Here is a 17314-nt window from a genome sequence, read left to right on the forward strand (position 1 = left end):
GGACAGTGCCTAGCCCCTCCGCCTAACCTCCCCCCCCCTCTAGGGGAGACCGGATGCAATGGACGTCGAGTGGGTCTGACATATAATTGTGAGAGTCCAGTCCATAGTAGATCCAACACAACAGTGAGAGTCCAGTCCATAGTAGATCCAACACAACAGTGAGAGTCCAGTCCATAGTAGATCCAACACAACAGTGAGAGTCCAGTCCATAGTGGATCTAACATAATAGTGAGAGTCCAGTCCATAGTAGATCCAACACAACAGTGAGAGTCCAGTCCATAGTAGATCCAACACAACAGTGAGAGTCCAGTCCATAGTGGATCTAACATAATAGTGAGAGTCCAGTCTAGTAGATCCAACACAACAGTGAGAGTCCAGTCCATAGTGGATACAACAACAGTGAGAGTCCAGTCCACAGTAGATCCAAAACAACAGTGAGAGTCCAGTCCATAGTAGATCCAACACAACAGTGAGAGTCGAGTCCACAGTGGGGCCAGCAGGAGACCATCTCGAGCAGAGACGGGTCAGCAGCGCAGAGATGTTCCCAACCGATGCACAGGCAAAAAAGAAGACATTGATCAGTTTTAAGTCCTCTCTTTATTGTTCTGACATGACATAAATATTGACTTTGTTTATTTACATCATCAGGTCACAATGTGTCATGTCACAGGGAGAAAGGGGGCGTGGCAGGGATGGAGTGTGGGAGGGGCCTTGCATCGACTAAGAGAAATCCCCACCCCCAATAGAAGAAGAACTACGATGTAAGGCTCACATGATGCTGGCTCCACACGTACACACCAAGAGTGTCTTCTCACACACACACACACACACACACACACACACACACACACACACACACAAGTCAGTCAGAGTCACTACTACTACTAGAAGAGTCAGTAGACATGGCTTCCACACACACACACACACACACACACACACACACACACACACACACACACACACACACACACACACACACACACACACACACACACAAACAAACAAAGAGAAGGCAGGAGGTCATTTAGTGTTCTTAGACCTTCTTGAACCTTCAGGGATCTTCGGTTGTTCAGGAAAGAAGTTCATTCCAGTCCTGCTGAATAATGCATTGTGCTGACATGTGTGGAAGTGAGTGTGAGTGTGTGTGTGTGTGTGTGTGTGTGTGTTTCTGCATGTGTGGAAGTGAGTGTGAGTGTGTGTGTGTGTGTGTGTTTCTGCATGTGTGTCTGCGTGTGTGTGTTTCTGCGTGTGTGTGTGTGTCTGCGTGTGTGTTAAACATACATCTGCTCAGTGTGTGTGTGTGTGTGTGTGTGTGTGTGTGTGTGTGGGAAGGAGGAGGGGCTAGCTTCTGGGGGAGTGTTAGAGGCAAGGAAGCTCAAATAGGAAGTTGGAAGGTGATGTCCACTTGAGCCTCTTTAGCCAGTGAGACGATTTCTGAAAGTCTGACGACCTGTGAAGGCATCACACAATGTGAATATTTCATGTCTTTAAAAGAATGATTTGATTTGTGAAAGTCTGACGACCTGTGAAGGCATCACAGAGATAATAGTCAGTCCACACGTGTTAATATTTCATGACTTTGAACCTTCCAACGCTGTGTGAGTTTGAAAGAAGAAGTGTGTGTGCAGAAGAGGCATCTTTTCATTGGTGTATTCATGTTGTATTGACAAAGAATACAACATGGAGTCATTGGACTTCAACACATCGCCATCTTGATCTGCATGACCTGATTGTCTTCTGATTGGACCAAAGTATTTATGTGTAGACACACTCGCTTTAATGGAAATTGGTGTGTGTGTGTGTGTGTGTGTGTGTGTGTGTGTGTGTGTGTGTGTGTACCATTCTGGCAGCTTCATCCAGGTCGTCGCAGGCGAGTATTTTCAAGGGACTGGCAGCAATGAGAGCTTTGGCGTCGTCCACTCGTGTTCCTAAATGATGACACAATCTTTCATGAGTGACAGGGAGATGCAGACACGTTATGGACGCACCAATTTGAAGAAAATAACTCATTAACATTTGTCTAGATTGCAATTGTGTGAACATGAGGGATGAAGGAAGTTACTTTTTACAATATGTAATCAGTTACTTCCAAATATTTGTATTTCAGTGACTTTTAGACTATCTCTACCAAGAAGAGGACTAGAAAGCTGGGTGCAGCCATGAGAAGTCAAATGTAGAACCTTGAAGACGCACGACGATGGGGATCTTGAGGTCCAGGTCTCGCACGGCCATGATGATGCCCTGGGCAATGACGTCACACCTCATGATGCCTCCAAAGATGTTGACCAGGATGGCCTGGACCTGAACAGCAGACGTGAGCATGGACTTTGAGGTCTTTTATCTTCTACACACTTCTTCTTACCTTCCTGTCTGAGGTGATCAGCTTGAAGGCCTCCGTCACCTGATGGGCTGTAGCTCCGCCTCCTACATCCAGGAAGTTGGCAGGTGTGCCGCCGTGCAGCTTGATGATGTCCATGGTGGCCATGGCCAGACCCGCACCATTGACTGCACAAACAATGGCAGTTATGATGACTTATTATTGTCATTATTATCTATATTATTATTTAGTAGTGTGAACAACAATGGTAGTTATGATGACTTATTATTGTCATTATTATCTATATTATTATTTAGTAGTGTGAACAACAATGGTAGTTATAACTTATTATTGTCATTATTATCTATATTTTTATTTAGTAGTGTGAACAACAATGGTAGTTATGATTACTTATTATTGTCATTATTATCTATATTTTTATTTAGTAGTGTGAACAACAATGGTAGTTATGATGACTTATTATTGTCATTATTATCTATATTATTATTTAGTAGTGTGAATGTTATAAAGGTGATGAAGTAAATCATATCACACACAAGTAAACACGCTGCAGGACTGCTTGTATCGCACATGATATCACACGCTAGTAAACCCCCTGCATGTATCGCACATTATATCACACGCTAATAAACCCTCTGTGGGTATTGCACATGATATCACATGCGAGTAAACCCTCTGCTTGTATCGCACATGATATCACATGCTAATAAACCCTCTGCTTGTATCGCACATGATATCACATGCTAATAAACCCTCTGTGGGTATTGCACATGATATCACATGCTAATAAACCCTCTGCTTGTATCGCACATGATATCACATGCTAATAAACCCTCTGCTTGTATCGCACATGATATCACACGCTAGTAAACCCCCTGCATGTATCGCACATGAGACATGTACTGTAAGCTGATACATGTTTGTTTTCAATATCAGTAAGAAGCTCTTTTCACTAACCCAGACAGCCGATGGTTCCATCCAGTCCGATGTAGTTCAGGTCGGCCAAGGCCGCCTGCCTGTCTCGAGGGTCCTCCTGAGTCCAGTCCTGCAGGTCAAAGACCTTCTTCTGGCGGTAGGCTGCGTTGGAGTCAAAGTTGATCTTGGCGTCCATGCACATGACTGTGGAGACAAGACAGCTGAGAGCAGGTCTTCAGAGCAGACAGATGAGACTGACCAAGACCAGAGGAGTCCTCCACCATGGGGTTGATCTCCAACATGGAGGCGTCGTACTTGATGAAGACCTGGTAGAGTTTGACCATGTTCTCTGCCGCCTCCTTCTGCAGCGCCACAGGGAACCCCATCTTCTGTGCAACCTGCAGCAAGCACACCACATGATGGCACCAGGAACACTTCTACTGGAACTACTAGTCACCTGCTGTGGCACATCCACCCACACACTTGTTCAGGAACACTTCTACTTGTTCAGGAACACTTCTACTGGAACTACTAGTCACCTGCTGTGGCACATCCACCCACACACTTGTTCAGGAACACTTCTACTGGAACTACTAGTCACCTGCTGTGGCACATCCACCCACACACTTGTTCAGGAACACTTGTACTGGAACTACTAGTCACCTGCTGTGGCACATCCACCCACACACTTGTTCAGGAACACTTGTACTGGAACTACTAGTCACCTGCTGTGACACATCCACCCACACACTTGTTCAGGAACACTTGTACTGGAACTACTAGTCACCTGCTGTGGCACATCCACCCACACACTTGTTCAGGAACACTTCTACTGGAACTACTAGTCACCTGCTGTGGCACATCCACCCACACACTTGTTCAGGAACACTTCTACTGGAACTACTAGTCACCTGCTGTGGCACATCCACCCACACACTTGTTCAGGAACACTTCTACTGGAACTACTAGTCACCTGCTGTGGCACATCCACCCACACACTTGTTCAGGAACACTTGTACTGGAACTACTAGTCACCTGCTGTGGCACATCCACCCACACACTTGTTCAGGAACACTTGTACTGGAACTACTAGTCACCTGCTGTGGCACATCCACCCACACACTTGTTCAGGAACACTTCTACTGGAACTACTAGTCACCTGCTGTGGCACATCCACCCACACACTTGTTCAGGAACACTTCTACTGGAACTACTAGTCACCTGCTGTGGCACATCCACCCACACACTTGTTCAGGAACACTTCTACTGGAACTACTAGTCACCTGCTGTGGCACATCCACCCACACACTTGTTCAGGAACACTTGTACTGGAACTACTAGTCACCTGCTGTGGCACATCCACCCACACACTTGTTCAGGAACACTTCTACTGGAACTACTAGTCACCTGCTGTGGCACATCCACCCACACACTTGTTCAGGAACACTTCTACTGGAACTACTAGTCACCTGCTGTGACACATCCACCCACACACTTGTTCAGGAACACTTGTACTGGAACTACTAGTCACCTGCTGTGGCACATCCACCCACACACTTGTTCAGGAACACTTCTACTGGAACTACTAGTCACCTGCTGTGGCACATCCACCCACACACTTGTTCAGGAACACTTGTACTGGAACTACTAGTCACCTGCTGTGGCACATCCACCCACACACTTGTTCAGGAACACTTGTACTGGAACTACTAGTCACCTGCTGTGGCACATCCACCCACACACTTGTTCAGGAACACTTGTACTGGAACTACTAGTCACCTGCTGTGGCACATCCACCCACACACTTGTTCAGGAACACTTGTACTGGAACTACTAGTCACCTGCTGTGGCACATCCACCCACACACTTGTTCAGGAACACTTGTACTGGAACTACTAGTCACCTGCTGTGGCACATCCACCCACACACTTGTTCAGGAACACTTCTACTGGAACTACTAGTCACCTGCTGTGGCACATCCACCCACACACTTGTTCAGGAACACTTCTACTGGAACTACTAGTCACCTGCTGTGGCACATCCACCCACACACTTGTTCAGGAACACTTCTACTGGAACTACTAGTCACCTGCTGTGGCACATCCACCCACACACTTGTTCAGGAACACTTGTACTGGAACTACTAGTCACCTGCTGTGGCACATCCACCCACACACTTGTTCAGGAACACTTGTACTGGAACTACTAGTCACCTGCTGTGGCACATCCACCCACACACTTGTTCAGGAACACTTGTACTGGAACTACTAGTCACCTGCTGTGGCACATCCACCCACACACTTGTTCAGGAACACTTCTACTGGAACTACTAGTCACCTGCTGTGGCACATCCACCCACACACTTGTTCAGGAACACTTCTACTGGAACTACTAGTCACCTGCTGTGGCACATCCACCCACACACTTGTTCAGGAACACTTCTACTGGAACTACTAGTCACCTGCTGTGGCACATCCACCCACACACTTGTTCAGGAACACTTCTACTGGAACTACTAGTCACCTGCTGTGGCACATCCACCCACACACTTGTTCAGGAACACTTCTACTGGAACTACTAGTCACCTGCTGTGACACATCCACCCACACACTTGTTCAGGAACACTTGTACTGGAACTACTAGTCACCTGCTGTGGCACATCCACCCACACACTTGTTCAGGAACACTTCTACTGGAACTACTAGTCACCTGCTGTGGCACATCCACCCACACACTTGTTCAGGAACACTTGTACTGGAACTACTAGTCACCTGCTGTGGCACATCCACCCACACACTTGTTCAGGAACACTTGTACTGGAACTACTAGTCACCTGCTGTGGCACATCCACCCACACACTTGTTCAGGAACACTTGTACTGGAACTACTAGTCACCTGCTGTGGCACATCCACCCACACACTTGTTCAGGAACACTTGTACTGGAACTACTAGTCACCTGCTGTGGCACATCCACCCACACACTTGTTCAGGAACACTTGTACTGGAACTACTAGTCACCTGCTGTGGCACATCCACCCACACACTTGTTCAGGAACACTTGTACTGGAACTACTAGTCACCTGCTGTGGCACATCCACCCACACACTTGTTCAGGAACACTTCTACTGGAACTACTAGTCACCTGCTGTGGCACATCCACCCACACACTTGTTCAGGAACACTTCTACTGGAACTACTAGTCACCTGCTGTGGCACATCCACCCACACACTTGTTCAGGAACACTTCTACTGGAACTACTAGTCACCTGCTGTGGCACATCCACCCACACACTTGTTCAGGAACACTTGTACTGGAACTACTAGTCACCTGCTGTGGCACATCCACCCACACACTTGTTCAGGAACACTTGTACTGGAACTACTAGTCACCTGCTGTGGCACATCCACCCACACACTTGTTCAGGAACACTTGTACTGGAACTACTAGTCACCTGCTGTGGCACATCCACCCACACACTTGTTCAGGAACACTTCTACTGGAACTACTAGTCACCTGCTGTGGCACATCCACCCACACACTTGTTCAGGAACACTTCTACTGGAACTACTAGTCACCTGCTGTGGCACATCCACCCACACACTTGTTCAGGAACACTTCTACTGGAACTACTAGTCACCTGCTGTGGCACATCCACCCACACACTTGTTCAGGAACACTTCTACTGGAACTACTAGTCACCTGCTGTGGCACATCCACCCACACACTTGTTCAGGAACACTTGTACTGGAACTACTAGTCACCTGCTGTGGCACATCCACCCACACACTTGTTCAGGAACACTTGTACTGGAACTACTAGTCACCTGCTGTGGCACATCCACCCACACACTTGTTCAGGAACACTTGTACTGGAACTACTAGTCACCTGCTGTGGCACATCCACCCACACACTTGTTCAGGAACACTTCTACTGGAACTACTAGTCACCTGCTGTGGCACATCCACCCACACACTTGTTCAGGAACACTTCTACTGGAACTACTAGTCACCTGCTGTGGCACATCCACCCACACACTTGTTCAGGAACACTTCTACTGGAACTACTAGTCACCTGCTGTGGCACATCCACCCACACACTTGTTCAGGAACACTTCTACTGGAACTACTAGTCACCTGCTGTGGCACATCCACCCACACACTTGTTCAGGAACACTTCTACTTCTCCATCCATTTTCTACTGCTTAATCCCTTCGGGGTCGCGGGGGGCGCTGGAGCCTATCTCAGCTACAATCTGGCGGAAGGCGGGGTACACCCTGGACAAGTCGCCACCTCATCACAGGGCCAACACAGATAGACAGACAACATTCACACTCACATTCACACACTAGGGACCATTTAGTGTTGCCAATCAAGAACAGTTAATATTATATGTCAGTAAACATTATGTTTAGGAAAGGTGGGAGCAGTAGTGACATAATGTTTGATGTTGTGTTTATTAGGTGTGTCGAAGAGGAACATCAATTATTATTAGTAGTCAGGAGGTCCATAAGTGATATTCATTAGCAGTAAAAGTTACTAAAGATAATATTATATGTCATAATGTTTATAAGGTGTGTTGTATTCCAGCATCAGTCAGAGGGTGGTGATGTGCTGTGCTGTGTTTACCTTGAGCGCCTGCTCCATCTTGATGCCTTCCACAATGTCGATGGGCTCCTTCACGATGGCGTCTGGGTTTTCTGCCGCCACATCTTCGATGTTGACACCCCCCTGCGAGCTGCCGATCAACACGGGGCCCTGCAGCACAAAGCATGTTTCTTGAAAGATCAACACGGGGCCCTGCAGCACAAAGCATGTTTCTTGAAAGATCAACATGGGGCCCTGCAGCACAAAGCATGTTTCTTGAAAGATCAACACGGGGCCCTGCAGCACAAAGCATGTTTCTTGAAAGATCAACACGGGGCCCTGCAGCACAAAGCATGTTTCTTGTCTTCATTCAGCACACTTGAACTGCAATAAGCTGCAGAGTTTGACTGTGCTGCCATCTAGTGGTGGCCTGAAAAGCATGGTCAAGTTGTTGTTGGAAGGATTTCCAGTCTTGCACATTGTCTTCAGGCCCACACATTGCTATCTATTTTGTATATCTAGTTTTATATATTAAATTCTACACAAGACTAGAAGAAGGTGGATAGGTATGGATATGTAATTGGGGGTATTTCTACACAATACTGGAAGAAGGTGGATAGGTATGGATATGTAATTGGGGGTATTTCTACACAATACTAGAAGAAGATGGATAGGTATGGATATGTAATTGGGGGTATTTCTACACAATAATAGAAGAAGATGGATAGGTATGGATATGTAATTGGGGGTATTTCTACACAATACTAGAAGAAGGTGGATAGGTATGGATATGTAATTAGGGGTATTTCTACACAATAATAGAAGATGCATAGGTATGGATATGTAATTGGGGGTGTTTCTACACAATAATAGAAGATGCATAGGTATGGATATGTAATTGGGTGTATTTCTACACAATAATAGAAGAAGATGCATAGGTATGGATATGTAATTGGGGGTATTTCTACACAATACTGGAAGAAGATGGATAGGTATGGATATTTAATTGGGTGTATTTCTACACAATACTGGTATGGATATGGGACTAAAGTGGCTGCTGGAAGGTAAGAATGTTGAGACTGACCTGAAATGACCTCTCCATGGTGATGGCAAAGTAGTACTCCCTGCGAGGATACCTGCGCTCGCAGATGAACACCTGGTTGCAGATGCGGCCCGCCTCCCCCGTCTGCTTGGTGTACAGTTTGCGGCCGATCATCTGGGAGGAAATGTCTCGCGCCTCCTCGGGCCTGGGACAGACGGGCGGAGGAATGGGGAGCTGAAGCGTGGAATGGCGAGCACGGGACACACTTACGAGTAGACGATCTTGACTCCTCCCTTAAGTCCGCCCTCAAAGGTGCCCTTGCCTCTGCCGCCCGCCAGGACCTGAGCTTTGACCACCAGGTCCTTGGAACCTGACACACATGAGAGCACATTCTGGACACACTGTATGGCAGCGCTGGCCCTTTAAGAAGGTTCAGGGGCCTCATTTATACAAATCTTTGTGGAGTTGAAGGTAAACATTACGTAAGGAGATTAAAAAATGACCTGAAGTGTGTTTGTGTCTTGTCAGATTTTTGTAGGAATACAGAGTTTGGATTCCTGCTGTAGGAGCACTTGCACACAGAGAGGAGGAGCTACACTTCCATGTTTAGATAGCAGTTTAACACTTCAATAACCCAAAATGCTACGATCATGATTTGATTGTCAAAGTTGTTTGCAAATGTAGTCTGTGATATTTCGACCTGAATAAATATTCTGTACTTGACATCTTGTACAAGTTCATGGTATCTCTGCATGACAATATTTCAACCTTCTCCATTACATGAATCAAATTTAATATTCAGCCTGAGGAATATTCTGTAATCGAGGACTATCAATCAGAACATGAATAAACTTGATTTCAATCTGCCATCAAATATTTATTGATGTAGGAACATCAGGATTGGAATGTAGGATCATTTTTCTTTGTTTTGTTGGTCAGAGCCGAGTGTGTGAGAACAAAGTTGTTTCTGCTGAGTTTGTATTCCATCTTCCTAAAGCAGTTGGAGTAACAATCTCCATGTGACGTTATGAAGGTCCACACGGACGTGGAGTAACAATCTCCATGTGATGTTATGAAGGTCCACACGGACGTGGAGTAACAATCTCCACGTGATGTTATGAAGGTCCACACGGACGTGGAGTAACAATCTCCATGTGATGTTATGAAGGTCCACACGGACGTGGAGTAACAATCTCCATGTGATGTTATGAAGGTCCACACAAACGTGGAGTAACAATCTCCACGTGATGTTATGAAGGTCCACACGGACGTGGAGTAACAATCTCCACGTGATGTTATGAAGGTCCACACGGACGTGGAGTAACAATCTCCATGTGATGTTATGAAGGTCCACACGGACGTGGAGTAACAATCTCCATGTGATGTTATGAAGGTCCACACGGACGTGGAGTAACAATCTCCATGTGATGTTATGAAGGTCCACACGGACGTGGAGTAACAATCTCCATGTGATGTTATGAAGGTCCACACGGACGTGGAGTAACAATCTCCATGTGATGTTATGAAGGTCCACACGGATGTGGAGTAACAATCTCCATGTGATGTTATGAAGGTCCACACGGACGTGGAGTAACAATCTCCATGTGATGTTATGAAGGTCCACACGGACGTGGAGTAACAATCTCCATGTGATGTTATGAAGGTCCACACGGACGTGGAGTAACAATCTCCATGTGATGTTATGAAGGTCCACATGGACATGGAGCTCCTCCTCTCTACAAGCTGCGTTGGTTCCAGTGAGGTGGAAGAGGAAATAGTCTGCTCTTGTCATCGCACATTTCCATCATGTCCTCCTTTCTTCCCGCTCGCTACTTTCCCGCTTGTAGCTCCACAGTCACTGGACAACATTAGACTTCCTCACGCTACGGAACGGGCCGAGGATCAAAAAGGAGTCAGGAAGTGTACGCCTTCATCGCGCATTAAAAAACAATTATAGTTGTTAAAGGAACTTATAAACTAATAAAGTTTAATGTTAAACACAACATCAAACATTATGTCACTACTGCTCCCTAAACATAATGTTAAAACAACTGTTTACTGACATATGATATTCATCTTTAATGACTTTTACTGCTAATGAATATGACTTATGGACCTCCTGACAACTAATAATAATTGATGTTCCTCTTAGACACACCTAATAAACACAACATCAAACATTATGACATATGATATTCATCTTGAATGAGTTTTACTGCTAATGAATATCACTTATGGACCTCCTGACTACTACTAATAATTGATTCATAAACAGAAGATCAAACATTATGTCACTACTTTCCTAAACATAATGTTACAACAACTGTTTACTGACATTTTTTGATCTTGAATAACTTGAATATCACTTGTGGGCCTCCTGACTACTACAAATCAGTAGCAGTACCTAAAAAGCCACATGATGTTGTTCTATAAAGGCCAAGGTTTGCGAGCACCTAATTGAGTGTGGAGAAGAGCGGAGCCATGAAGACTACTCTTGGTATGATGGCGATCAGGAAGTAAGTAACCTGTAAGCTGTGAGTAAGCAGACCTGTGATTGGACAATGTGGAATGTGTGAGTGAAGGATGGAAGGAGATGTTTGACTGACCGATCTGCTTGGCCGCGGCGTAGGCCTGGTCCGGGGAGCCGGCCACCAGGCCCTCGGGCACGGCGATGCCCGCCTCCTTCAGCAGGCCGATGCTCATGTACTCGTGCAAGGAGAGGCTCCTCTGCTGCTGCAGCTGGCCCACATGGCCTCCAGTCAGGCCCCAGGAACCTGCTAGAACCTAGAAGAGGGCAGGAGAGAGGAAAATGTTTTTAATGGGCATTTAAACAGAAATGCACTTTTTGATGTTGCCTATCAATCACAATCCTTACGTAGGACAAGAACACATAAGTTGACCTTTTTTATGCATTCTAGCTTGTAAAATACAGCAAGTAAGAGGTGGCTAACAATGCAGGTAATGAGAGTACACTATTACGCTCATAAAGTCCTCTAATAAAACATCCAAAAAGCACCAACAATACTCAATTTACATGTCATAACCTGAGAATTAACACGTATTAGTGATATTGGTATTACAAGTTCTAACGCAGAGGAACTACTTTTAGAGAGCTAACTAGCTTATGCTGCTATATTAACATACAGAACTGCTGCATGACCTGAGTTGGTGAATAATAATTCTAGATGATGAATCATGTCTCTCACCTGGATAGTAGAAGGTTGTGGACATAAACCTACAAGTTGGCCCACTTTGACATCCAACTTAGACCCGGAGATGGCCAAAAAGACACAATGAATTGTTGATGTAACAGGGAAGATATAAACATCCCATCAGTCTTTATCCCAGTGAGAGCAGACATTGTACAGTAAGTGATTGTTTTATTATATTGGTATATCTTGTTTAGCACTTAGCAATACTGCTACATGATGCTTAGTGTTTCACTAAAACTGCATCTGTTTAGCTTCTAAAACGTGTAGATCATACTCCTTATATTCAGGCTCGAAAAAGAAGTTTCAGGATCATCATTTGTCACAAAGTAGTCTTTGTTGTCTCTCATCAAGTCTGCCATGGTTAGTAGTCTTATTGTTGTTGAAGGGAAAGTGAGCGTTGTGATGAGTCTGTGACATTAAAACTTAATGAAATGATCAAAATATGTCAATATGACATGTTATTATGAATGTTATTAGATACTACATCTATACTTACAGTGTGTAGAAAAAACCTACATGGAGGTGCTTGGATGTTTTTTATACATCATATTTGTGTAGTTGAAATCTACAACATCATATTTGTGGAGTTGATATCTACAACATCATATTTGTGTAGTTGATATCTACCACATCATATTTGTGGAGTTGATATCTACAACATCATATTGTGTAGTTGATATCTACAACATCATATTTGTGGAGTTGATATCTACAACATCATATTTGTGTAGTTGATATCTACAACATCATATTTGTGTAGTTGATATCTACCACATCATATTTGTGGAGTTGATATCTACAACATCATATTGTGTAGTTGATATCTACAACATCATATTTGTGGAGTTGATATTTACAACATCATATTTGTGTAGTTGATATCTACAACATCATATTTGTGTAGTTGATATCTACCACATCATATGTGTGTAGTTGATATCTACAACATCATATTGTGTAGTTGATATCTACAACATCATATTGTGTAGTTGATATCTACATCATCATATTTGTGTAGTTGATATCTACATCATCATATTTGTGTAGTTGACATCTACAACATCATATGTGTGTAGTTGATATCTACAACATCATATTGTGTAGTTGATATCTACAACATCATATTGTGTAGTTGATATCTACCACATGTGTGTAGTTGATATCTACAACATCATATTGTGTAGTTGTAATCTACAACATCATATTTGTGTAGTTGATATCTACATCATCATATTTGTGTAGTTGATATCTACAACATCATATTGTGTAGTTGATATCTACAACATCATATTGTGTAGTTGATATCTACCACATGTGTGTAGTTGATATCTACATCATATTGTGTAGTTGTAATCTACAACATCATATTTGTGTAGTTGATATCTACATCATATTTGTGTAGTTGATATCTACAACATCATACGTGTGTAGTTGATATCTACATCATATTTGTGTAGTTGATAATCATATTTGTGTAGTTGATATCTACAACATCATATTTGTGTAGTTGATATCTACAACATCATATTTGTGTAGTTATCTACCACATCATGTGTGTAGTTGATATCTACAACATCATATTTGTGTAGTTGATATCTACATCATCATACGTGTGTAGTTGATATCTACAACATCATATTTGCGTAGTTGATATCTACAACATCATATGTGTGTAGTTGATATCTACAACATCATATGTGTGTAGTTGATATCTACAACATCATATGTGTGTAGTTGATATCTACAACATCATATGTGTGTAGTTGATATCTACAACATCATATTTGTGTAGTTGATATCTACAACATCATATTTGTGTAGTTGATATCTACAACATCATATGTGTGTAGTTGATATCTACAACATCATATTTGTGTAGTTGATATCTACAACATCATATTGTGTAGTTGATATCTACATCATCATATTTGTGTAGTTGATATCTACAACATCATATGTGTGTAGTTGATATCTACAACATCATATTGTGTAGTTGATATCTACATCATATGTGTGTAGTTGATATCTACAACATCATATTGTGTAGTTGTAATCTACAACATCATATTTGTGTAGTTGATATCTACATCATATTTGTGTAGTTGATATCTACAACATCATACATGTGTAGTTGATATCTACATCATATTTGTGTAGTTGATAATCATATTTGTGTAGTTGATAATCATATTTGTGTAGTTGATATCTACAACATCATATTTGTGTAGTTGATATCTACAACATCATATTTGTGTAGTTATCTACCACATCATGTGTGTAGTTGATATCTACAACATCATATTTGTGTAGTTGATATCTACATCATCATACGTGTGTAGTTGATATCTACAACATCATATTTGTGTAGTTGATATCTACAACATCATATGTGTGTAGTTGATATCTACAACATCATATGTGTGTAGTTGATATCTACAACATCATATGTGTGTAGTTGATATCTACAACATCATATGTGTGTAGTTGATATCTACAACATCATATTTGTGTAGTTGATATCTACAACATCATATTTGTGTAGTTGATATCTACAACATCATATGTGTGTAGTTGATATCTACAACATCATATTTGTGTAGTTGATATCTACAACATCATATTGTGTAGTTGATATCTACATCATCATATTTGTGTAGTTGATATCTACAACATCATATGTGTGTAGTTGATATCTACAACATCATATTGTGTAGGTTGCTTCTCTTTCTCCCCCTCCATTTTTCTGCATTCTTTCGTATCTCAAGTTATCATTGCGTATATGTATTGTTGCATTTAAACAACTGTATTGTTGATAATAAAGGTAAATTATTGGTGTTGTTCATTATCAATAGCGCTATTTCTATTGGTATTTGTATTGATCCATTTGTAGTGTAATAATGCTCATTGTCATTTCTGTATTATTTTTTGTTTTTCGCTAACTGCTTGTTTGCTATTACTTTTACCATCATATTTGTACATGTCATATTTGCTGATGTTGCTCTATTGTTGTTGTTGTTGTTGTTTGCTGTTGTTGTTTTTGTCTCTCTGTCTAATCCCCCTCTTGTCCCCACAATTTCCCCCTCTGTCTTCTTTTTTTTTCTCTTTCTATCCCCTCCTGCTCCGGCCCGGCTGCACTAAATGATAATATAAATACATTTAATAAAGTCAAATACAAATAAGGCAACAAGAGAAGTATCCTACACTTCTCTTTTGTAAAGTAAATCTGAACAGCCGACATGGGCATCTACATCAACTATATGATTTGCCTGAGAAGCTGGACAGGACATTTAAAAAAAAAAAAAAAAAAAAAAAAAATATTGTGTAGTTGATATCTACATCATATGTGTGTAGTTGATATCTACAACATCATATGTGTGTAGTTGATATCTACAACATCATATTTGTGTAGTTGATATCTACAACATCATATGTGTGTAGTTGATATCTACATCATATGTGTGTAGTTGATATCTACAACATCATATTTGTGTAGTTGATATCTACAACATCATATTTGTGGAGTTGATATCTACATCATCATATTTGTGTAGTTGATATCTACAACATCATATGTGTGTAGTTGATATCTACAACATCATATTGTGTAGTTGATATCTACATCATATGTGTGTAGTTGATATCTACAACATCATATTGTGTAGTTGATATCTACAACATCATATGTGTGTAGTTGATATCTACAACATCATATGTGTGTAGTTGATATCTACATCATCATATTTGTGTAGTTGATATCTACAACATCATATGTGTGTAGTTGATATCTACAACATCATATTGTGTAGTTGATATCTACAACATCATATTTGTGTAGTTGATATCTACAACATCATATTGTGTAGTTGATATCTACAACATCATATGTGTGTAGTTGATATCTAATCAACACAAGAACATATTAAGTGTGACATATTTAGCTATGCTAGCCTAAACTAAACACTCCAACTCACTTTGGGAGCAGTAGCACACTGGAGGTCACTATAGGTCAAGTCAGCTCCAAAAACATTGTACACACACACACACGCAGATACACACAGACACACACACCTTGACACAGACACACACACACAACTTGACACACACAACTTGACACACACAACTTGACACACACACACACACACACACACACACACACACACACACACACACACACACACACACACACACACACACACACACACACACACACACACACACACACACCAGCCTGTGTGTGTTAGCTGCTTCATAGCATTCAGGCTATCTTGCACATGCGCAGTAGCATCTGGTGCCAGTGTCATGTTTGACCGTGTCTGGCTCATTTCCGCCATGTTGTGCCGCCCAGGGAGTTCGTGGCACGGTCACTCCCTGGTTCTTCCAAAGCAACACTCTTGGCATTATTGCGGTGCGGGTCTCACCTTGGAAGCAGAGCTAATCGCGCTTCTGCGGCCTGAAGTCCTCAGGCGAGCCGTCAGACGTCCGCAGATCAGGGACGTCGCCATGTCTGCTTCCTAGGCGATGGATAGTGCGCATGCGCAGGGAAGGGGAGGGGTGAGTCGGCAGCTGTGTCGCCTTCATGACGCTGGGATTTTACAACGTTTATGGTGTCGTCCATTTTCTACCGCTTGTCCCTCCCGGGCTGGTGGGGTTGGCTGGAGTCTATCCCAGCTGAAAAATATATATTTATGACGCTGTAAATCGGAAAGTTGCTTCTAAAAGTAACTTATTTTTAATCAAACGTTTGCTTGATATCTATGCTTGATTAACGTGGACCCCGACTTAAACAAGTACAACAACTTATTGGGGTGTTACCATTTAGCGGTCAATTATACAGAATATGTACTGTACTGTGCAATATATATATATATATATATATATATATACATATATATATATATATATATATATATATATATATATATATATATATATATATATATATATATATATATATATATATATATTATTTCTTATATATATATATATATATAGTATTTCTTATATATATATATATATATATATATATATATATATATATATATATATATATATATATAAGAAAATACTTCACTTTCAGTGAATTCTAGCTATATATATATATATATATATATATATATATATATATATATATATATATTATTTCTTATATATATATATATATATAGTATTTCTTATATATATATATATATATATATATATATATATATATATATATATATATA

General features: G+C 41.7%; 1 protein-coding gene across 1 annotated transcript; it reads right to left on the reverse strand.

Annotated features, from left to right (window-relative positions):
* Positions 1–578: 578 nt before the first annotated feature.
* sucla2 (succinate-CoA ligase ADP-forming subunit beta) lies at positions 579–16648 on the reverse strand. The gene is made up of 11 exons (XM_061926204.1): positions 16511–16648; positions 11487–11664; positions 9151–9250; positions 8923–9085; positions 7881–8009; positions 3513–3651; positions 3296–3457; positions 2363–2505; positions 2181–2301; positions 1840–1928; positions 579–1450 (listed from the first exon to the last, which is right to left on the reverse strand). The coding sequence occupies exons 1-11, from the start codon at positions 16592–16594 to the stop codon at positions 1376–1378; spliced, it is 1383 nt and encodes a 460-aa protein (XP_061782188.1). The 5' UTR covers positions 16595–16648; the 3' UTR covers positions 579–1375.
* Positions 16649–17314: the final 666 nt, after the last annotated feature.

Source organism: Nerophis lumbriciformis, linkage group LG31, assembly GCF_033978685.3.
Source record: "Nerophis lumbriciformis linkage group LG31, RoL_Nlum_v2.1, whole genome shotgun sequence".
NCBI lineage: Eukaryota > Metazoa > Chordata > Actinopteri > Syngnathiformes > Syngnathidae > Nerophis > Nerophis lumbriciformis.

Coding starts and splice junctions, on each gene's coding strand:
- sucla2 (XM_061926204.1), bottom strand. CDS start 16,594: ATGGCGACGTCCCTGATCTGCGGACGTCTGACGGCTCGCCTGAGGACT. Junction 11,665..16,510: donor CGATTAGCTCTGCTTCCAAG/GTGAGACCCGCA, acceptor GCCCTCTTCTAG/GTTCTAGCAGGTTCCTGGGG. Junction 9,086..9,150: donor GGAGTCAAGATCGTCTACTC/GTAAGTGTGTCC, acceptor CGTCTGTCCCAG/GCCCGAGGAGGCGCGAGACA.